The sequence below is a fragment of the Uloborus diversus genome, chromosome 3 (assembly GCF_026930045.1).
Source record: "Uloborus diversus isolate 005 chromosome 3, Udiv.v.3.1, whole genome shotgun sequence".
Classification (NCBI taxonomy): Eukaryota; Metazoa; Arthropoda; class Arachnida; order Araneae; family Uloboridae; genus Uloborus; species Uloborus diversus.
The window spans coordinates 152,097,333-152,121,695 of record NC_072733.1 but is presented as its reverse complement, the minus strand read 5'-3'; the positions used below and the strand labels follow the sequence as shown (position 1 = coordinate 152,121,695).

The window sequence follows — 24,363 nt, the reverse complement described above, 5'->3', positions numbered from 1 at the left end:
GTGATGCCTATAGTTAAAGAATAATGAAAATGGCTCAACGAAAGAACTGACCCAACGAATTCAACGTCTCCTGCAAGTAATAAGAGTTCTGAAAAAAATGCACTTTGCCTGGAACGCTCAACTTTCGCATAACATCGATGGATGTAACAGCAGCCAGCCAGACAGCCAGCAGTGTTCATCTCGTCTGCTCCTATATTGTCTTTCCATGCCCTTACAATTTAGTGAAAACGTTAATTTTTGTTTATTATCACTGATTTCACCAATATTTTCTGGGAAGGAATCTACAAGTCTATGCTGGGCATGTAGTACACGATACTCATGTTGTTGCTAAGCAGTTTGCAGGAATTCAAAAGTTCCTGATAGCTTCTGTGTAATTACTTGATGTGTATTCATAACAAATGATTAAAAAGCAATCTTTTAAATTTCTTATGTTTATATCTTTGACGAGCTGCCAAATATGTGTTTAATAAAACACACTGGCTTTTTCTTTTTTTCAAACAACTGACCGGGACTCTTGAAATGGTCTGCTTCAGGTGGCAAACGGTTTAGCTTGCTGTTTTATGACATCCAAACAGGGATTTTTCGCGCGGAAAAAAGGCTCATGTGGAACCTTTTGATCAGGTGGTCTGACAGATTATCCAATTATTTTCTACCTAAAGTTTCTCACTCAATTAAGAACATTTTGTGTTTCTGTGTTGCTTTTTTGCAATTAAAAACTTCGCTTTTAGAGGTCAACATGTGTAACCTACATGCTCCTCCGATTATATTCAAAAAATACTTGTTTTAACCTTAGACGATTGAGAGGTAAACAAGCCATTCCATTCAGTCACTATTGTAGGCGCTGAAGCAGGAGAAAAAGGCGACAAGTTTTATCACACTGGGGAGAAGATCAAATAATTTCGCCACCGTGTAACACATGGTTCGGTCCTTTGAATTTCGGCGTTTTCTTCATCCATCTCTGTTCTACGAGAGCGCAACTTTTAGAACCATTTTTAAATCGACATAACTCAACAACTTACTGTAGAAATGGGGAAAACACACACACACACACACACACACACACACACACACATATATATATATATATATATATATATATATATATATATATATGTGTGTGTGTGTGTGTATGTCCATAAATCAGTAAACTATGCGCTTGCGGGTGACAGAAAAAATGGGCCAAAACGTTTCAGGCAGAAGGTAAAAAATTAAAATTGACGACTATTCAAATCCCTTCAGGATTTAGTGCAGACATGGGAAACCTCTTCCGTTGAAGGACGGAGTCACGTGGTCTCCCCACCCTCCCCCTCCCCCCGCGAAGATTCCTGCGTCAACAACCACACCCACTTGCCGTATCTATGTGCTAAGAAAGTGTTAACTAAAGTTTAATCTGTTTTAGAAATTCCATTTTTTTTCTCTCATATTTGTCTTTTGATTAGGTATTACGAAACTCATGCATATGTAACAAATCAATCAATATTGTTCATGCCATTTTTTCAATCAATATTGTTCATGCCATAAACAGTAGTCATAATCTCAATAGTTTAAGTTTGTATTTTTAAAATAACAACAATTAAGTCAGTTAAGATAATTACATGACGGTTTTTTTTTTCTAGTTCGAGCGACATGAACCCCTTACATAGAGCTAAATCACTGTAATAACACAGATCACATTTCACTCCTCGAAAGCAAACATTTGGGCTCTTTACTTTTCTTTACTGTTTTCCTAAAAAAAAAAACACCAAAGAAAAAAAAACACTTGTAACTTTGAAATAATCCTGTCAGTTTCCGTCTTATTCAGCTCATCTAGTGAAGTTAACATCTTCAAAATTATTCCCCAGTGTTATTTGAACGTACTATAGTGTTAAATATTGTGGCATGATTCTACTTTCAATTATTGATCCAACTTTTTCTTACAGCCCATCCAGTTGCTTACAACTGTTGCTATTCCAGTATTTGACAGAAGAAATTTTTCTGTAAGTAACTGTTTCTTTAGATGGGTTTTTGTTTTAAATATCAAGCGGGGGCTATTTGAAAGGTTGAAAATGTAGTTGGCCCGTATCAGTGTCCACAGAAAGTCAATTCAGATCTTCTATTTTTCACTGCATTAATATTTTGGGAACTTACAACCCCAATTTTATTAGTTTGGTCTATTGTAAAATAATCATCACGACTAGTTCTAGGTTTAATCAATTGGTAACGCTAAGCCTTAATGCTCTCAGCTAATGTCGGCTTACAACTATAATTAATCTTTCGGAAATAAAATTTTAAAAATGCTAAATCTTTCGAAAATAAATTGTACAATAGTGTTTTTTTTAATTATTATTATTATTTAATGGAAAAAAAATACTTAAAATAAAAATTAAAAACACTTTCGTCTCTCATTTTTATTGAGAACTCATCATGCTTCAAAAAAATTCATACTGAAATTCATTTCACTTATACGTAATACGTAATTTTAATTTTCTTAAAAACCAAAAAGAGATGAAAATTTCAAGATAACAGTGAGTGTTTTCAAACAGCTTTGTTGAAAAATATGCTTAATGGATAAAATGTAAAGTACGCTGTTTCCGTAAACTCACAAGTAAAAATGCTTACTAGAATAATTATAATCAAATAGTTGCTGGTAAACTCAGCCATCGTATACAGTACAAATTAAGGTATAAAATAAGCAAAAATAATGTGTCAGAAATTAACGCTTGCATAAAATTAACATATTGAATCAGTTTTATATGTGCGATATAGATGGTTAGTACAGTTGCTGTAATCCCCCTCCTAGAAACACTAGAGCATAACTATGTGTGATACCGTCAGTTACATGAGGTATGAGTTCCCGGGGATCTATAGCGCAGCTGTTGCTTTTGTAAAGAAGTTGTAAGATTGTCAAAGGATTTGATCGGATTTTTGCGGTTTCCTGATGTCATTTATTAGGGGTTTGTTTTTTTTTTCTTCTGGAAGCTCAGTGGTAGCGATTTTCGCTTCCACGCCACAGACCCAGGTTTAATTCCCTGGCTGGGCACGGTCTTGTCAGGCTTTCATTCCTTCTATTAACCAATAAAATGAGTACCAAGCGTTCTTAGGAACTAAACCCTGGGGTTTCCACGTTAAGCTGACCACTTAACTAGTCACCAGAGTCCTCGCTCATGAAAACTGATCTGGGCCTAGTAGGCCTTGGTCCTCATAAGCTGCTGCGCCACTGAATTTAATAAAATTTTTTTCTGTTGATTTTATAATTTCTCAAACATCAAGTTAGTTCATCATTTTCTAAAATCACCAGAAAATAATATCTTAACACACGAATTAAGTAGTTTTTTCCTGATCTAAGTCATACACTAGAACTAAAACACTGTTATATAAAATAATTCTTATTCTATATCATGTAAATTTTAATTGAAAATTGGAAATAGGTTACGTTTATCTTTTTCTGTCTCTTGAACACATTTTTATTACTATGAAATCAACTACCGTAAAGTGGGGCTACTTGAGCCTCCAGGGGCTACTTGAACCCATGAGAAAAAAGTGTTTAAAATCTGTCTTGATTCTATAAAACTCAATGTATAGACTTAAAAAGCTTTCTCCATGACAGGTAACAGTACTAGGTAGAGGCTGGAGCATGAAACAAAGTTTGTGCTATTCCCGCCTTTTTCTGATTGAGGTTATGACTGCAAGTTGTCTAAACAGTTGTTTTTAGTGTCTGCAAACTTTCACCTGTAAGTTCATAGAAACAGCTGATATTATCAAGGTCAAGATAGTTTTATGTTTGCATTCGATATCTTAATTAAGTAACAGTATTTTAAGGTTATAGCTATATAATTGACACAGTAACTAATATAAGTTAGTAAAAGTGCACTGGTTGCCTTAAAATGGGGCTACTTGAACCCAGCGTTCAAACACCCCCAAACCACAGTTCATCACTAAATTAGGTTAAGTAAGGCGTTTAGTTACTATTTATACTCGTTTATTTGCAGATCCGGGGATAAAAAGGATCCGAAAGTAAAAGAGAAACCTTTGAAGTAGGAAATAATGCGGATTATTAAGAGGAAAAGTTTCAATTGTATCCACATTCAATTAATTCCGGAAAAATGTCTTATAGAGTGGCATCAGCCCATTTTGACTGAAGTATATCAACTCTAAAAAGGAAATTAAAAGATCGTTAGCAAAACAACAAGCATGGGTATCCTGTAATATTTAGTAGCGAGGTAGAGCAAAAATCCACCCAAGCCAATAAACTGAGGAGTTTTCATTCTTTCTAATGTTTAAATAATGAGCATTTCAATTGATTTTCAGCAGTTGTAGTTAGATTATATTTCTATTTGAGAAATTATGTTTGTTTAAAAATGTTTTTATGTATACGTTGATTTTACATTAATTTACATAAAAAATTGCAATTTATATAAATAGTTTGCTCACTAGAATGAACGTTTTGAGTTTTGTTTTCAAAATCATTGATCCTTCTTGATACCACCACCTGTTTTATAGGTTTTTGTAACGGATTTGCTGAGTGGGACCAAGTAGCCCCAGCGCGGGATTACTTGAACCCAATTTTTAAAAATAGAAAAAAATATGTAAAGAGTTAAAATTGTTGCTTAAAAAAGGCTTTAGATGGTAGTGGATGGTCTGGAAAGGGTGTAGAAACAAGGTTATCAGTTCACATTATGGGTATAACAAAGCATTCAGTTTAAAACTCGCAAAAAGTATTAAATTTCGGGTCCAAGTAGCCCCACTTTACGGTATGAAGTTTTTTTTTTTTTTTTCATCATTGTCTTATGATTTATGCAAGTTGAAATGCCAAAAATTTTCATTTACTGCTTATACCATGAGTATATTTCAAAGTACATTGACATTCTCGCTTTCAGAACATAACAGAAAGGATTAGAAGTAGTAAGAATATCTGGATTGAAAGAACGAAAGAGGTATGTTTATCAGTTTTACGATTGCTTACTTAGCATAACATGATAACAATTTAAAAAAACATTTTTTCAATTGAAAATTTAGATGAGAGTAGCAAATATTCTGGGAGTAGCTGGAACAGATGTACCAATTAGAGAAATTATTAAACTTGCACCTCCACATAAGGTAAGGTTTTGTAATTTTAACTTATGTAGTTGAAATTTAGTTGCTATTGTAGCAAGCAATTCGTTGCTAGATTTTAGGATTGTAAAATGGCGAACACACAATTTGTTCCTTAACCCTGTTTAAACAAGGCACTAGTTTATCACAAAACTTTTTTTATCACTGATGTAAATGAAGTAATTTTTATTACATATAGTTTTTTCTTAGTTTTAGCAATATATCTTTTTTTTTTTTTTTTTTGACTTCTAATTAAGTTTGTTTTCACAGCTTGGAGTTAACGGTTATTCATTCGTTGTAACAAACAATGGTTTCGTCCTCTACCATCCTGACCTCCGGCCATTAGTAAGTGATTCAGTAGTTTTATTATCTAATTAACATATAAAAATAAAATTAAATATGAAAAAAATTATCATTAAATATGAATAAAAAATATTTAAATATGAAATACATTAATAAAAATAAACAGTCTACTTAAATTAGCACTTGCTTTTACGCTATCGATATTTTATTCGAAATTTTATGTTTGTCTTTTTTTGCAGCAGTTTCGTTACTAAATTCAAATTTGTTTATTATGAAATTAACAAGTTTTGCTCACTTAAAATCAAGATTTTGCTTATTGAAAAGAATGATTTGGCTTAAATTTTTCTGTTTCCTTTTTTTATTACATAGCACAAATAATATTAATTTTTTTCTGCTATTATTAGAAGGAGACACGCAAAAAATCACGAAAATATTTTCATTCATTTCAGTACCAAGACATGTTAAAGCCTGGGTATAGTACGGTGGACATGGCGGAAGTGGAACTTGTAGATGATGATAATTTAGGTCCAAGGGTAAGGAAGGAGCTCAAAATAAACTTATTTAATTCTTTTAAGTTCCGAAAAGATATTTTTTTTCTTTGAATTTATATACACTTTTAATTATTTCCTTTAACTTGCAATACCTTTTTTTATAGGATTTTGATGAAACGCTGAAGAATAAGGTAAGAAAATGCTTTTTTTTTCTTGCTATACCCTCCCTCTTACATTAAATGTTAAGTAATATCAATTTGAATGTACCCCTTAAGAAATTTGGTGATTGCCATCAGAATCCGCTAAAATATTGATTTTAAAACTTTATAACTCAGTTTGATTCAGATTTTTTCTTAAAATTCAAGATGAATGTGTATTTCACATGCAGAAAAATATCATTACAGTGAATGCCAATATAGTGGCTACCTTTAAAATAAATCAGTTTTGTTTTAAACAGTTTTGATTCCATAAAGCGGCTGGATCAACGAAGCCCTTAATTTAAGAAATCTGGATTTTAGTCTCTTTTTGGCGATATGATTCATTAAAGTGATTGATACAATTAACCGACGTCCACTGTACAAATAAATATCCGTTTCAACGATTTTAAACATAAATCTTCAGTTCCGTTTTAAGTGCGTTTATATTTCATGAATTTCATTGTAACAGATTTCCCACTTCAACAAACAAAACTTGCGATCCCTTAAAATGTTTTATAATGTGGTTTTGCCATATTATCAATGATAGGACTACAGCAAGACGCAGTTTTTTGGCCAGAAAGGCATCATAGTTTTTATCAATATATATAGGCAATTTTCCAGAAAGGTGCAAAATCTTGTCACAGGCTCCTTAGCAACCTTAGAAAAGTGTTTTTAATTTCTTTTATTATAATTACAGTAGACCCTCGTTTTACGCGGGGGTTACGTTCCACGGAAATGCCGCGTAAATCGAAACCGCGTAAATTGAGACCTAATACTTGTGTTAAAATATGGGTTAGATTCCGTAGATAAATAAAATACTTTATTCTAGTAATGTCAAATTGTATCATAAGTTTAATGTGTACTTATATCCATTTTTGTGCACAACATGCAAAAAGAAAACATAAACTAATTTCGTGTTCTGTTTATAAAGAAGAGCTGGTTATGATAGTCTTTTGGCAGTCATTAAGAATTTTTCTCTGTAATTCTTTGCAGAGCATTAACGCATCCATGATCACTTGCGTCGTTTCCGTAGAATCTTCATTCAATAACAAATCAGAAAAATCATTTCTATTGTCTAGGAATGGCTCAAAATTTTCAATATGAACGTTTTTGGTTGTGTGTCACCAAAGTCGGTAGCCTCGTTGGTTTTGGCCTCCTTTCACTCCTAACAGCTCTTCTTCCAGTGAGTTCTGAACTGTGTGTGTTTAATAACTTTACTTCTGGAACCAATCGCATAAAATGTCTCCAGGGGCCCAAGTTTGGTTATTAGCACGCCAAAATGTAGTTTATTACGTGTAATCTGCAATCTTTAGGAGTTTGGATTTTGAAAGAGAGGAAAATGTTTGCATTGCCGCATTAGCGTAAAACTAAATATCATCCACCTGAAATAAAATTAAGATGTCAAATCTTAAACCGCGTATAATAAGAACCGCGTAAAATAAACCCGCGTAAAACGAGGGTCTACTGTATCTATTTCTCATCTTCTGAAGAACAACATAACAAGCAAATAACAGTGGTAAAGAATACTTATTTATGTGGAGGCCTAATATACGTACTAAAATGCCTTTACCATTCCTAGTCTTTAATCATAATTTCGATTTTTAATGGTCTGCCTGGACAACAAAGAAATCATAATGTATCTCTAAAACAGAAATCTACAGTGTTTCAATTATCTTTATTTGAATTCAGGTTTCTTTTTTTATTGATTGCATATTTTGGCTCATATGTTTATTATATAGTTAAAATATGCCCCCATTATTTTATGCCATTACCATCCAACAGTTTTATAGACTTTCATGACCACTAGGCACTTCTGGCATTTAAAATACCTTTCGGTTTTTGTAACAACCATCATGACCTTGTTGGTAAAACAAACTTTGTGTGTAAGAATTTTCAGTCCAATAAATGATTATTTGTATTTTATGTTAAATTAAATAGAAAAACCTTTACGTCCGATAATACCACCCTTACTCATATTGAGTTATTTTTTACCATTATTGTGCAATTTCGTTCTTTTTATACTTGTAATAACGGATACTTCGTTAAATCTTTGATAATCATTATTTAATTTCAGATGAAAAATGATACTATAAATCGGCGTATAGGTTGGCAAACACTCTCCGTAAAAGTTCATCTAGATGGCTTGGTAAGTAATGTAGCAATATTTTTATGCTTATATTTGATGGTGTTTAATGTTAAATAGCTGAAAGACCTAAAAATTTTGGGCTAAAATAACGAATTTAAAAATGCAGTCGTACTCGTTTCAACTCGGTCTGTTGATGTATATTGAGGACTTAACTTCGTCAGAAAAATAAACCAGCAGGCGGTATTTGACGGAAACTAAAATCTTCTGGTACAGATGAGGAATTACGATTTGTATGTAACTTGATAAATTTTCCGTAAAAGTAATGCAGCATTTTAACGTTTTATTTTTAGGTTGAAATTAAAGTGAAACCTTGTGAGCGTCATAAGCAAAATTTAGTTTCTATAAGAGCTTACTGGAGATCAGTTCTGCACTTATTTTTCCTTTTAAATGAGTTTTTACATATTAAAGACGGGTTCAGACTAAAATCCGACTAATTATGTATAAATATAAGTTCTGAAGTGTATTGCATTCCTGCACATTTTGTGTTGGGAATAAAAATCTGGTTAATAAAAAAATGAACACACCCTAAGGAGAAGACAAGAAAAAAAAGAATTATTTTTCCAATTTTAGTTTCAAACCAGTATCATTTCTAGCTTAATGTTATTATCCAGGCTCCTTTCCTTCAGTTTTCAATTGCCTGCGATTTCAACGGTGAGTTGAAATTTCTTTTGATCAACTAAATAGAATTAAAAATCCAAAGTTTTAGTAAACATTTTTATGATCCCATTAGCTCTTTTGAGACAACTGTCACATAGAAAGCCGTCTTTAGACATATTACTTCAGAAAAATCGTTCCTCATATTTATCGTTTTCGTCAACCTCGAAAATTATAAATTTTTAACAATGACGTTACAAAAATTGTATCATAAGAAACGCAGCCTACAAAAAAAAAGTGAAAGTTTCTATTTTTCTTGAGTATTCATTATAATACACAAGGTGATAATAATCAAAGCTGTGATTTTAAAACGCTCTAATTTTAAAACTACTGGTATGAATGGCTTGATATTTTACCAGAACGATACTAAGGTCATCGGATTTTGTCTGGAGAAGGAGAAACATAGTACGAAAATGTTTCTGCAGATGGCACTGTCAGTCCAAAATTTGCAGAATTATGCTTACTACTGACAAGTGATATGTGAACCAGATTAATGGAACTAGAACAAATACCTTCTGTTCTAGTGTGGAATATGTGGTTATGACCATTCAGTTAGTGGTGGAACTAGGTGGAAGACATATCGAACAATCAATGTGTTAAGCATTGCCAAAGTGTTTGTTTCTTAAGGCTCTTCTCTTATCTTTTTCTCTTTTCACCATCACTGTTTTCGCTGTAGATACATACCTGTACGTAATCTTGTCTTCTCCTTTATAAATTTGTCGTTGTTAAAAAAAAAAAAAAAAATTACAATGACAGCGCCATCTATCGGTACATTTTGAACCAATTTTTGTCCTTCCCCGAACAAAATCCGACGATCTATCGATCATTTTAGAGAAATATCAAGTCATTCTGACCTGTAGTTTTAAAACTGTAACTGTAATCACTCTGTATATCGGAAATTTATTGTGTATGATACATGCATAAATATAATCTTTAGCTTTTCTTGTAATGCTGCATTCTTCGTACTGATAAAACTTAATGATTGAAATATTTTAGAACAAACAGATTTAACATCCATTCACAGCTCAAAAAACTAATACACTGGTTTACATTTATTTGAATAGCAGTTTTTTTTTTTTTTTTTTTTGTTCTTAATGTTTGCTAATAATATCGCTGATGTCATTTCGAAATTAATTTAGAATTATTTCATTTTTTTCAGCGAAGAGTAGTCACTAGAAACAACACATATTATTATGGTCCAATTGAAGGCACCCCTTTTTCGTAAGTGATTTTTGAATCTTTAATGTTTCGAACACGTTGTCAGAATTATAACGTCTGGTTTTCTTACCTGAAAGGGTTACATTAATATATTTACTCTTCCTTTCCAGATTAGTTATTGCCTTGCCAGAGCCATACGGACGTTACAGGGTGTTTGGCCAAATAGAAGTTAAAAGAAGAGCTGAAGACTGTAAGAATTGTTAATTATTTTAACATTTGAGAATTTTCCTCTGAAATTGCTTAGTTAAGACTTTATTATAAAACTAAACAATATTATCAAAATAGTCATGAAAGTGAGATATGCTATTTACTCTTTATGCGAAAACTCCTTGTGTATCGATATATTCTATCGTTATTCTTTTTTTTAATTTTTAATTTTTTTTTAACAGTTAAAAATAAATGGTCTTCCTAACTCACTCTTATTTTGTTTCTTATGTACATATATTTTGGCTAGGAGCCATTCCATTTCAGATCAGGCAGGGTCTGTCACATGACCATCACCGATTTTTTTGAAAAAATTACAGTAGTTACAACTAAGGGACATATGAAATATCCCAAAAGGATTTTGCAAGAAAAAATTTTTTTCTTCAGTTATAGCCTATTAAAATTCTGCACAAAATCCGCCATTTTGGAAAAAACCGGCAAAACACTCCATTTCAAATGGACATTATTTCAAAAGTATTTAACCTATTTGAATAATTCTTTTTTCTAAAAATAAATAAGGACCCATATATCCTCCAGACATCGTTTTTAAAAGTTTAGTTAGGTTTTTTGATAAAGAAAAAAAATCATTTTTGTCGCGAAAAAACTGCATTTTTACCGATTTTATGATTTTTTTTTCTCCATGAAAAAAAAGTTTTTTTAGTAAACGGAGATGGCAGTCTAAAGCCCTTATATGATAGTTTCATAACATATTTTATTATAATCCTTGGATGCATACAGCCTCGGAAATAAAATTTGAAATTTTAAAAATTTTCAAAAATTAGCGATTTTTGAAGTGATTTTACTCAAAAAACCCATTTTTTAAAAATCTAAAAATTGGCTCATTTGACCCCATATAATGCTTAACAAGTGGGTAGACACCGCATCCCGTATTTTTTCCCACAAAATGTTCTATGATTTTTTGAAAGTGACCTTATCGCCCATGGCATGCATGTAAAATAAAAATTTCTAATAATTTCAGTCACTGAAAATCTGATGAAATTAATGCCTAATAGCTACAATAATGGTGCACTTTATCAGCAACAAATAAAATTTTACTGACTTTTAATAATGTAGTAGTATCAAACCGCTTCTGATGACCCAGTCAATTCGTCTTTTTGTACTTCGTTATATGAATATATTTTTCTGCTGATCAGCGCCTAATTGTTATGGGAGCTGAGATCCCATACTTCCTAATTTGTTTCATTCAAATTTTTGTATTTTTGACCGAATTCAGGCCACTTAAGCATTAAAATAAGTTCTGAAGACTATAGGGATCCTGACATTCTTTTGTTAGAAATCGGATCCCTGGCTATAATAGCTACCTTTGGTGAGATCTGTTTGGTTACCTCAACTTACAACCATGTTCAATTAATTATTTCTCTCATAAAACCGTGGGCTTTTTAAATTCTTAAACTACAAGTGAATTTTGCGGTATGAATTTAGTATACATATTCTTACGTATAAAAGTAATCATACTAGGTAGGATCCAAAAATTATGTGACAACATTCGCCAATGTCAAACCAAAGCACGAAATTAAAATTAATCGTTTTAAATGCATTGTATTGTTCTTCCCTTTGATGGTTTCCCCTGTCGCGTAATTGAGTTGAAGAGAAAGAGAATTGAAAGAGAAAAAATATGATTCGTTGCTGCATATGAAAGTAACGGTGAATGCATAGCTTTGGAGACAAAATAAAGTAATATTTATATAAAAAAAATATATAGATTTTTACTGTTACTGATAAAGTACATCATTATCGTAGCTATTAGTCATTAATATAATCACCAAAGGCTCTTCTATCTAAAGGCTACACACAGAGTCTTACAAAAAGACGAATTGACTAGGTCATCAACAGCGGTTTGTTACTGATATATTATTAAAAGTTAGTAAGATTTTAGTTGTTCCTGATAAAGGGCACCTTTATTGTAGTTATTAGGCATTAATATAACCAGAATTTTAGTTACTGAAATTATTAGACATTTTTATTTTACATGCATGCCATGGGCGATAAGGTCACTTTCAAAAAATCATAAAACATTTTATGGGAAAAAATACGGGATGCGGTGTCTACCCACTTGTTAAGCATTATATGGGGTTCAAGTGAGCCAATTTTTAGATTTTTAAAAAATGGGTTTTTTGAGTAAAATCACTTCAAAATCGCTAATTTTTGAAAATTTTCAAAATTTCAAATTTTATTTCCGAGGCTGTATGCATCCAAGGATTATAATAAAATATGTTATGAAACTATCATATAAGGGCTTTAGACTGCCATCTCCGTTTAGTAAAAAAAACTTTTTTTTAAGGAGAAAAAAAATCATAAAATCGGTAAAAATGCAGTTTTTTCGCGACAAAAATGATTTTTTTTCTTTATCAAAAAACCTAACTAAACTTTCAAAAACGATGTCTAGAGGATATATGGGTCCTTATTTATTTTTAGAAAAAGAATTATTCAAATAGGTTAAATACTTTTGAAATAATGTCCATTTGAAATGGAGTGTTTTGCTGTTTTTTTCCAAAATGGCGGATTTTGTGCAGTATTTTAATAGGCTGTAACTGAAGAAAAAAAAATTTTCTTGCAAAATCCTTTTGGAGTATTTCATATGTCCCTCAGTTGTAACTACTGTATTTTTTTCAAAAAAATCGGTGATGGTCATATAACACTTTTCATACCTGCCTGCCTGATTTGAAATGGAATGACTCCTAGTAAATTAATAAATTAAAGGACAAGTCACAATCAAAATGTAACTCGGTTTATTTTAGTCGTTCGCGCTATTCGTAATACTATAACGCTCCCCTTCTCCCATGAAAAAAAAAATTCTTTTAATGAAAAGCTAAAAACTTCTGTTATACAGTTCTTAGCTACAACACGGGAAAAACATTTGTAAAGTAAATTTAGTGATCAATCAATCATGTCTCTAAATATCCCGGTCTGTTTCAAAGTATCGTTTACAAAACTTCTAGAGTGTCATAATTATCATAAACATAATAATGTAACAATTTTATTTTTCATAAAGATATTGACTGGATTTTCTTATCGTCTCTTTTTTCTTTAGTACAGAAATATTTTCGGGGATACAATTGGAGAGTGCACCCAGATTGGTAAGAGTTTTTCTTTCTTTTCTCTCTCTTTTTTTTTTTTTTTTTTTTTTGCAATGTGTATTTATGTATACAGTTCCTCAAATGTTCTAAGCATTTGATTTAATGGAATTATTTTTCTATTTATTTCCTATTCCTATTCAGAGTCACAATTGACTACAACTGTATTTATGTCGAGGACTGCGTACTAAGTGCCTTGCCTCCATTATTTATTATACCGATAGATGGCAGCACCATCACCGGACTGAACAGTTAATGAGGATTTAGAACTAGAACAGGACCTAAGAGCTACCTGGTGCTAGCACCCCCAGAGGTATCGCTTCACTTGGAGGACATTGAGACCACGAGCATATTTAACGTCGCCCAGTCCCCTTTAATGACGACGGTGGATCTTCGACCATCGAGGTTCGAACTCAGGACCCTCCGGCCCCGAGTCCGACACTCTACCGATCGGGCTACCACGGCCCATTTGAATTAGTTATTTGAGGCTTTTGTTTTTAGCACAAAGCATTTTTAACTTTTTCATTTGTGACAGAAATATATGAAAGACTTAAATTGGTTCTACAGAAAATGGGTATAAAGTATAAATGATTTGACATTGTAAAGAAGCAAACTGCTTAGTCATGAAAGTTTTCAAGTTGTCTAGTAGAATTTTGTTTTATATATATTTTGCAGCAAGTAGAATAAATTTTGTTTTAAGTTATGTAAGCGTAGCATGAAAAAGTGTTTTGTTTTCCTAATTAAAATGATTTTTTTCAATGCAAAAGATTTTTTTTTTATACAAGAGCCTATTCAGAAAACTATTTCTGCACTTTTCGTCAATGCTGCTCCAGAGCAAGCTAGAAAGACATACAGTGTGGTTAAAATTAAATAACATATTTTAAGTCTAATTACAAAATCAAACTTTACTGTAGTTTATCATATGACAGCTTGTAAAAATAAATACATTTCTATATTTAGAATCATTCCAATTCAGCTAGAGCATGGAGTGTCAATGACCATCACACTTTTTTTTAAAATTACAGTAGAATAATAAAATAACAAATAGACATACAAAATACAGCAAAAATACTTTTAAAAATTTTCTTCAATTTACATCCTTTAAAAATTCTACAAAGTTGGCCATTTTACAAAATCCTGCAAACATTCTATTTGAAATGGAAACAGTTTCAAATGTATTTTATCTATTCGAACTACCCTTTTCTATACATTACATAATAAGGATCGGTATAGCATTTTGACATACTTTTCAAAAATGTAGTTGGCTTCATTGACAAAGAAAAGGATCTTTTTAGGTGAAAAAACTGCGTTCGTTTTTCTTATGAAAAGCGCTTTTTTTTTTACTGAACTCAGATGGAAGTTTATCGCCTTATTAAAGGCATTTTTGGATGCATACAGCTTTGAAAAATAAACTTTGAAATTTTTTAAACATTACCGTAAACGCGGGTTACTTTGGCCCTAGGGTATTTCATTGGCCCAAATGGAGGGAAAAAAACTCTCTGTCAACCTTCAGGGCGCACTTTTTCCAACTTATTTTTACAGATTCCATTAGAGAGCATCCCCAAGCACTCAATTATGTATGCGAAGCAGCTTTATAGCTCTGCTTAAGAAGTAACACTAGTGGTTATAAGTTCTTTGTGCTAATATATGCCTTCATAACTTCTCAAACTTCTCCATGCAGAAGCAGTTCTACATATGCTAAGAGGTTTTTAAGTACCTATTTAAGAGCACTATTTATACTCTATGCCGTAATATAATTGTACTTCTCATTTCTGTTTAGATTTAAAAAAAAAATTGACAATGATAGCATATATCTTTTAATCTAAAAATTACGACCTACTTTGGCCCAGTTTAATAGCCAAAACTAATATTCTAAACAGGAAAAACACAAGAAATAACCTGGAATTCTCGGCAACGGAAAAAGAGAGCGATTACGGACTCAATTCATCATGGCTCAGTTACATATGGCTTTCATTATGGAAGATTAAGAGTAATTAAAAGTTGCAGGAGGTTTAGAAAAAGGTTTACCTAGTTACATGTACTTCTTACAAATATTGTTAAATTTGTTGGAAAGTTTACGAAATGTATTATTGTAGAATGGAATGAGCTCAAGGTTCCAAAGATAGCTGTTCATGCGAGAGAAGAAGGAGCGAAGGTTGAGAGCATGGAATGTGCCAGAAAGCTTTGGAAGTGACCGAAAATTTAGTTGCCTTTGTTTTACGAATAGAGTTATATACGTAAAATTACTCAACCTCCAAAACTGATGAAAATATGACGGTTCTCCGTTGGTAATTTCTCAGATAATAACTACGTATGCACACACATTTTTAAAAAAAATCCTTAAAATAATTTTGCGGGACTCGAACTTCTTGTAAAATGTATTTTTCTTTCAAATAAATATCTTTCCCTATGAGCGCTCGTCTTTCTTTGGCTCTAGTTAGTTCTGCTATGATTTTAAATAGGAAAAACCACTACGGGCCAAAGTAACCCAAACGCAAGGGTAACCATTGGCAAAAATTAAAAGCAATAACAGAGGGTAAAATATTTGGAAATTAACTGGTCACTATTCAAAAATTAAATTAAGAGATATCTAGATGTGTAAAACAAGTTTCCCACAGTTTGAAAAAATGAATAGTTACAAAGTTATTTAGAAAAGATTCAGATAAGTTCAAAATTTGGGCCAAAGTAGACCGCGTTTACGGTACGATTATTGAAGTGAGAGTTTTCGAAAACTTTTTTTTTTTTGGTAAAATTTGATAATGAGCGTATTTAAAAAACAATTATTGCTTTACAAGTTGATATCCCCCCAAATTAAATGGTTTTGTTTATTGTTTTCTGAAATTGAACGTATCGTCATAATTGGCATTTAAAATGAAAAAAAACGTCCAGTAATTTTATTAATTGAAATTACTGTATTTTAATGCCTAATAGATACAATAATATTGTATTACATTAGAAGCAGTTAAAACCTCAATCACTTTTATATGCTTAACTGCTTCAGAAGATGATCTGGTTCGTCTACTTGTATGATTCAGAACTCTTGCAGACTTATAGAAGAGATTTTCTATTCATAACCAGCAGACTTTATTCTTTATATACGTTACTGTTAAGATATTTTTGAAGACTTTGGCGATTGGCGATTAGGTACGTTCCTTGTAAAACCTTCTTCATTTAATAACCTCCGTCATCAAACAGTTGGGTTGTTAATATTTTTGAATGATAGGTGGGATTTGGTTTTAAGTTAGTAAGTCGAACTCGCCTATAACAAGCCCTGATTTAACGATAACTTGGATTTAGGAAGGAAATCAAAAACATTTGGATGGTACAATGCTATGTCTTTTGGGAACATAACTTCCATTTAACGAATAAACCCCGCTTAAAGCGAGCAATATTTTTGTAATTCGTAAAATTTCTGTTGATTTTTACCTCAGAAAGGATTGTTCTATTTCTGGAAAAATTCCATTAACATTTTGAACTCAACCGAAAGTTACAAATAAGATAGTGATCCTAAGAATTAGTGATGACAAAGCCTTTTTTTATTATTTTTATTTTTATTTATTTATTTATTTATTTATTTATTTTTTTTTTTTTTTTTTGAATTTCCTGGAGTAGATTTGTATGTAAAAATTACACAGGGGGTTCCGTTTTAACCTGCAAAACCTCTATTTTCACAACCGTTAGTCCTAGATGCACACTTCCAATTGCAAAAATGTTCAAAGTCAGATGTGGAACCAAGATCTTGCCAGTTTAAAGCAAAAAAAAAAGTCAAAAATACAAAATTTAACTTTTTATACGTACCCTAGGTCTCCTAACTTATGTTTAGAGAAATAATTTCCATTGAAAACTATTACTGATGCAAAGAACTTGACATTTCTGCGAACAAAACTCAAGGAGATATTCCAGTTCAAAGTTCTAAAGGAACCATACTGAAGATAAGATTGGATCTTATCGCGCTTTTAGAAGAATGACAGGTTGTCAATGTAAAAAAAAAACAGACTATTTATATTTTTTTATTGCTATTCAAAAATTCCTGCAATATTTATGCCGTGATACGCAAAAACACACTGGAAAACCTCAAACAATTTAAAAAAACCACACTCTGCACACATATAATTTAATACACTTGTTAACTTGCTATATTTCCCCCCAAAAAGGTGTTATTGACGGCAAGTGTAAAATGGTGTAAGTCACAAAACGCTGCGTTTCATATCTCGGTGAATATTGGACATACTAGTTTCAAACTTTTCGTGTTGCAATTGTTTTTCAATGGAAATTATTTCCCTAAACATAAGTTAGGGGACCTGGAGCCCGTATAAAAAGTTAAATTTTGTATTTTTTTGACTTTTTATTTTTGCTTTTAACTTTCAGTATCTTAACCCTGCACCTGATTTTGATATTTTTGTGCTTGGAAGGCATCTAGCGTCTAAGACTAACGGTTGCTAAAATAGAGGTCTTTGCAGATTAAAATGGAACACCCTGTATATTTGTTGACCGAAAATATTATAGCTTAGAGTCAAGCTAATGCAGATGAAAAAAAAACGCAACCACGATAACGACAAATGTGAAGAATTCGAAATTTAATTGCCCTCGACATATTACTTCGCTTCTAAAGTGTAGAAAAAATCCAAACTATTTTTAAGCCTATGAAGCAAATGACGATGTTTTCGGACCACACGTTCCTTGATAACAAAAACAAAAAAAGGGACAATAAGACAGCTCAAAGCACATCACAATTTGGTGGATATCAACTTGTCAATCAATAAAAAGAGTTAAAATTAACCTATTTTTAGGTTTTTAAAAAAATAGGAGGTTTGAGAAATTCTCCTTCAAAAATCGCAATTTTTGAAAATTTTCAGATCAAGTTTGATTTTCAAGGCTGTATGTAACTAAGGATTACAATAAAATATTATGACTCTTTAAAATTATCTTCATATTTCCATCTTTGATTAGTAAAACAAAATCTTTCATACACAAAAAAAAAATCCTAAAATCTGTAAAAATACTTTTTTTCTCACATCAAAAGATTTTTTTCCACCCAATAATGCGAACTAAGTTTTCAAAACTAATGTCTAAATGATATGCCGACTCTCCTTTTTATAAGAGAAAAAAAATAAATGCAATAGGTGAAATACTTTTGAAACAGTCCCTTTTAAATAGGGCATTTTGCTATTTTTTTTTTTTTTTCAAAATAAGCGATTATATGCAGAATTCGAAATGGCTGTAATTGGAGGAAAAAGGTCTTTCAAAATACTTTTGGAATCTTTTATTTTCGAAAAACATATGCGGTTGTCATATGAAACTTTTCAGAGCGGCTGCCTGATTTTAAATGGAATGGCTTTTTTTAATCCTCTGAACATATATAACATATTTTTTTCCCCTTTGTAATATTCAATGTGGCAACAAGAATTTTTCGATTTTCCATCAGCTTAATTTATTTTATATGAATCTGTATATATTTTTAGGGTGTATTGTGAATTTAACAAAAAAGACACGGATCTTTATGTTAGCCCCGAAGATGTGGTTAGGAAATTCATCAATGAAACTGAAACAACACAAAACTTTAAGTGGCGGTCGTCATCAAAAGAACCACAGAAGTTTTTTGAAATGCTTTGTAAGTCCTTTTCGTAGCATATTTCATCCATCTTTAATTAAAGCATCTTTATCATTTAGTTGACATTGTTCATTATCTCAAATTGATCTTCAAACAATTTCGATACAATCTTTGTTTGTTATTTTTAAATGCATATATATTTGTGTACGCGCAATAGTATTTGTGTGCAATAAGCATCAAATATTCTGCACTTCCAAGCATTGAATATTGAACCGAGATTGATGTAACTTATTGCATCTAGAGCAGCGAATTTAAGATTTTAATGTACAATTTTTTAATACACAATATAACTAAGAAATGTACACACCAACAAGTTGTCCGAATGAATTGAAGTTTTAAATTCGTTAGGACAACATTAATATGAGAAAGTGATTTCAAAATGAGAGCAAAATGATAATTTTTTACAAGAAAAATCTTAAATGGAAGTTTTAGTACTCTGTTGGAACACTTCTGGCACGAATGCACGAGGCGATACATACAAGCATGTACTTAGGCTTTAAAATATCATACGGTGTATTGCGTCATCTCCTTCCAAGTTTACTTATACTCTAAAGTCGCCACTAATTCAATCAAAACCTTACTCTTTCCAGCTTATAAACAGCCAAAGTGATCCGGATATGCTCGATCTGTGACAAATCTGGGGATCAAGCAGTCCGATAACGTAATAATCTGGACGAGGTAGTCGTCTAACACTCTTACTGTGTTTGACCGGGCATTGTCCTGTTGCAAAATGACTCTCCTAGAAGTATCGCCATGAGGGCCAACGCATGTATCTGAAGCATGCCACAACCGTACCGTGTGGTTGTCATGGAGTTGTAGATCAGTATTAGAAGTGACAATGTATCATATACGATAGCACACCATGACAACACACCTGCTATGGGTGCGGCATAGTGTTTTAAAGCAAAGGTACTATTAGGGCGTAGGCTCATAACACCAAGAGTTTTCCATCACCTTTTACCAAACTTTCAGAATATGTGACAGCATACAAAAGAAACATAATACTAAAATTCGAAATTAAAATGGTGAAAATTTTATGAAATATGAACGTTTAAAGCAATAACATTTTCACTGTGCATGCGTGAAAGATAGCAATAAATAACCTTGATAAATAAATAAAAGACAAGTATATCCCCCAATTCATAATAAAATACAAGTTCAATGTCTTAAAAAAAGATATCAGCAAACAAATGCGCCGAATTTCATTAATTCTTGCATAGGCGACAAATAGTAAGGGGTTGTTCTCAAATCTGCAACATTTACCTGCAATCGTTCAGTGTGACTCATGACAAAAACGGTATATTTTTCATATAATACGTATTTTAGGCAAGAGATGCTGCACTAATGAAGTTTGTGCTACAAAGACATTGCACCATTTTGTTGTGTTATCAACAAGTGATAAAAACACAGATAGTGAGTGATATATTGTTAAAGCGTGTACATAGTCTTGTCCAGTTGCGTTCAAAATGTCGACATTATACCGAACAAAGAGCATTCGCGGACAGCAGTAATGTCTTTGCATTCATTTAAAGAAAACTGTTGCCGAATCACAGATTACTTAAAAAAATTATGATGAACTTGAACATACTCTATTGCAAGTACGCGTGAACGATGGCTTTGGGGTCTCAAAGGTGGTAATTTTGGGCACTTGCTGAGCAACGCTATTGCTTGTACGAAGATGTGAAAAAATAGCTCAGGTTGACAGTTCGCATCAAAAGAGGAGGGTTTTTTTTTTACTAGAGTGGTATTCTCAAATTAAGAAAAAGAGGATGAAGAAAATGTATGGACAATATCAAGATGGAGAAAATCTGTTACAAGCTATGGAGCATATCGTTGCCACAGAGCAACAGTAAGACATTGAAGTTTGAAAACAACAGTAAGAAAGTCTACTGATGTTCTGCAGTGACGATATTTTGATTTTTGCAGTTTTTTTTCCCTCTTAAGAGTTCAACATCTTTTTAAAGGAAAAAAAAATCTGCATTTCATACCTGTGCATCTGGTATATACAGGGTGTTTCTAAATTCTTGGGCAAAACTTTAAGGGATGATAGTACATATCAAAATTCAAAGTATAAAGAAAAAAATAAGTGTCCCAACATTCTTTTTGGCAGTATATCTCTAGAAAAAAAGGTTTTGAAGATGTAGTTCAAAAAACGCTGATTGGAAGAGCTTTAGACTTTGAGTTACCAACAGCTATTTTTTAGCGTAATTATTGAATCTCAATAAATGTTTTCTAATGCTTAAACTTAAATTTTGAGCTCAAAATCTGATGTGTTGAGAGTGATTAAGTTGCGAAAACTGAACTGTCTTCAAAGATTGAAATAACACTTTGTCAATAAAAGATGTAATGCATAAAGAATAAATTGAGCTGCAACCAAGAAACTCGGCAAGAGAGTAGTTAGGTGTGAGATGATTTAAATTTCGTTGACAGTGAGGCAAGGGTAAGCGCGCTATGCGCATACACGCACGCACACACGCACGCACACACACACACACACACACACACACACACACACACACACACACACACACACACACAAGATGCGCAGTTAGGTTAGGTAAGATTTAAAGTGGGAAAACTCGTGTCAAAGCGCTATTCAAACGAAACTGTCCAGTTGTAAAAACAATATTGTGACTCGGGCAGCCTTTTAGAGGTAACGATGGCAATAAGAGCTATTGTTGGACTTTATAAAGGAACTTACATGTAAATCTCAGAGAAACAGGTTGGTTGTACAGGCGTATCTGCCGCTAACTATATCGGAGTGATATAGTAGTAACTTATATTTACAGTTTGCAGTTTAGCTTGTCTTTATTTCATGTTATATATTTTGAAATTAGACAAAGTTTTCGAGAGTGTTTAGGCACTATTTTTTTCTTTTGCTTAAATTTGGCCGAAAGTTTATTTATATTTTTTGTCTGAATCATATTTTGATTTCTTTAGGTGACAAAGATCTTGTCCAAAGTTTAGTATTCGATGCAAAAGTTACTGATGTTGATGTCAAAACCTGTGAAGTTCCTCTAGAATCTTTACCGAATGAGTAAGCTCTTAGTGTTTTTCATTAACTACAAACAAAAAATCGCGACTTCAAACAGTCATGCTAGAAAATATGAGCAATTTGTTGCAATTCGTCATTAAATATACTAAACAGTCAATGTGCGGCTAAAGACTATTTGTCAAAAACCGTAAACTTTTTAACAACACCTATTACAATGGTGGTGTTTATCAAATAATATACAAATCTATTTGAACTTGACTACTGTTTTCTTTTTGTGATAATTGATCACAATTCAAACATTTTGTCATACTAGGAATTTGACATTGCTAGTTGGCATAATCTTCATTTTTGGCGCCATAAAAAGACCCTTTTGATTACATTTTTTCAGCACTGATATGTAGATGCAGATGCAGTGTGCTACTTTACACTTACGCAGCCATGAGCATCAATTACTATCACACAAAATAAATGATTCTCCACAGTAAAATTCTTAAGTTTTTGCTCTGAACTAGTCAAAATTGAAATTCATCAAACTCTGTTCAGTTCTGATTATCTTAAATATTATTCTAATAGCAATGAAAGTAAATACACAAGAAACGTTTTGAAGGAATTAGAGCATTCCGTGTGAAAGTATTTCGTTATTGGATACCAAATTGCAAAAGTTTGCAACTGCTTACGACATTTCTGCTAGTTTACTACAGAAACTGCTGAATGCAAAACTGTTGGTTTGAAGCAAAATCACCACTTTTTACAGTTTCGTACAATGTCAGAATAATGTTTCAGTGTTTTAGGTATTAATTAATTTTTACGTGACGGTACTTTCCGCACAAAATGTTTCCTGACATATTTTTTGTCATAATATTACAGCTCTAAAAAAATTTTAACCGACGATAATATTTCAAGTAGTAGGATCTAATTAGTTGCAACACTAATATTTCGATGGGTTAAAACAGCTCCATGTCCCTGATAATCCAGGCTATTTTTAACACATTTGAATGCAAAATTACAGTTTCACAGTAACAACTAAAAAAATAAAATGAGGATGAGTGAATTCTATAAAACCAGAATAGAACTACTGCTCAGCAACACCATTTTATTACTTCATGAGTTTATACCCTAAATTAATGAAAACATTTTTATTGTAAAATTTGTATGTTCATGAATTTGTATGTTTGGTTATTATTTAAGAAAAAAAAACAAATTTCAGTATTAAATTATGATAAAATGTATTGAGTTGGATATGTAGTGCAGAGAATTGTTTGAAAACAAAACATTTTTGTGGATCTTTTGGTCTATCTTGAGGGAATCCATCATGTAATTCGTTCTTTAATTTTTCTAATGACTTTGTTTTAATTTTCCATTGTGAAAGAAAAACTGATTATGCTACGTTTTTAAAATATAACCTTTAAGTACCTCAAAGTTAAATATACTAAGTTTTGTTGCATTTCACAAATGGCACTAGTTGCATGAGTACTGAATATCGCTCATTTGGCAGAAGAGTGCCACAGTACGAAGAAATGAAATTTTACAGGAGAAGCGTTTAAAGTTGAACTCTTCAGGCAATTTGCATTAATAAAAGTAAGTTTGCTCTCCTCTCCAGTGGTAAATATTAGAATAAAAAAATCTGTTTATTCCCAAAGAAGATAACGTCCTTTGAAGGCATTTAAGCGAAAAAAAAAAGAAAATAAAAAATTTCGTATTGTGGCACTCTTCTTCTAAACGAGCGATATGATAAATATCTATTTGATACTGTGACATGAATTATGAGTCATCAAGAAGTTTCAACTAGATTAAATCATTACATAAAAGGCAAAGTTTTCTTTCTTTCTTTTTTTTAGTGCATACAATTTAAAACATTTGTATCAAGAATAATCGAGTAAAAAACAAGGTTATGCCAAGTATCAATTTATCAAACGTTTTCGTTATTCCCTGATGAATAATAATTACTATAGTAAGGTCTCTTTTTTTTCAATTTGAAATCTAAAAAGAAACGATAGGTAGAATTTTTTTAGGTCAAGTATTTTTAGACAGCATTGACCTAGTAATTCAAAGAGTATATAGAACAAACTTATATTTACTATGGGACTGCATCCAAATAATGAATAAAGAGGTGGTGGAGATTAGTTTAGAAACTAAAAATTTTAATTTTGCTTTTAGTAAAATATGAAATTAAAAATAATAACCTAACTTCCAACTGTTATTTTAGCAAAATAAAGTAGTAAAACATATTATTTTAAGGAAAATAGCGTGCGATTCTGAAGTTGTAAGGTTCTCTAGAGCGAATTTAAAAACATTTCATGACGTTAAAGAAGTAAAACACTTATCCTCCAAATGAGTACTTAAAGTGTTGTTTTTCTGTTTAAAAAAAAAGTAATACAA

The 24,363-nt window shown here is 31.9% G+C and overlaps 1 protein-coding gene across 1 annotated transcript in view; it reads left to right on the top strand.

The window, feature by feature from the left end:
* Positions 1 to 24,363, top strand: part of LOC129219191 (voltage-dependent calcium channel subunit alpha-2/delta-3-like) — a 284,460-nt gene that overhangs the window by 173,566 nt on the left and 86,531 nt on the right. The window contains exons 15-26 of the mRNA XM_054853519.1: positions 1,920 to 1,976; positions 4,857 to 4,913; positions 4,996 to 5,076; positions 5,341 to 5,415; positions 5,823 to 5,906; positions 6,029 to 6,055; positions 8,136 to 8,207; positions 10,021 to 10,082; positions 10,190 to 10,269; positions 13,336 to 13,381; positions 18,841 to 18,989; positions 21,930 to 22,026. Of these exons, the coding sequence (XP_054709494.1) occupies positions 1,920 to 1,976; positions 4,857 to 4,913; positions 4,996 to 5,076; positions 5,341 to 5,415; positions 5,823 to 5,906; positions 6,029 to 6,055; positions 8,136 to 8,207; positions 10,021 to 10,082; positions 10,190 to 10,269; positions 13,336 to 13,381; positions 18,841 to 18,989; positions 21,930 to 22,026 (887 nt within the window). The remainder of the gene's footprint in view (positions 1 to 1,919; positions 1,977 to 4,856; positions 4,914 to 4,995; positions 5,077 to 5,340; positions 5,416 to 5,822; positions 5,907 to 6,028; positions 6,056 to 8,135; positions 8,208 to 10,020; positions 10,083 to 10,189; positions 10,270 to 13,335; positions 13,382 to 18,840; positions 18,990 to 21,929; positions 22,027 to 24,363) is intronic.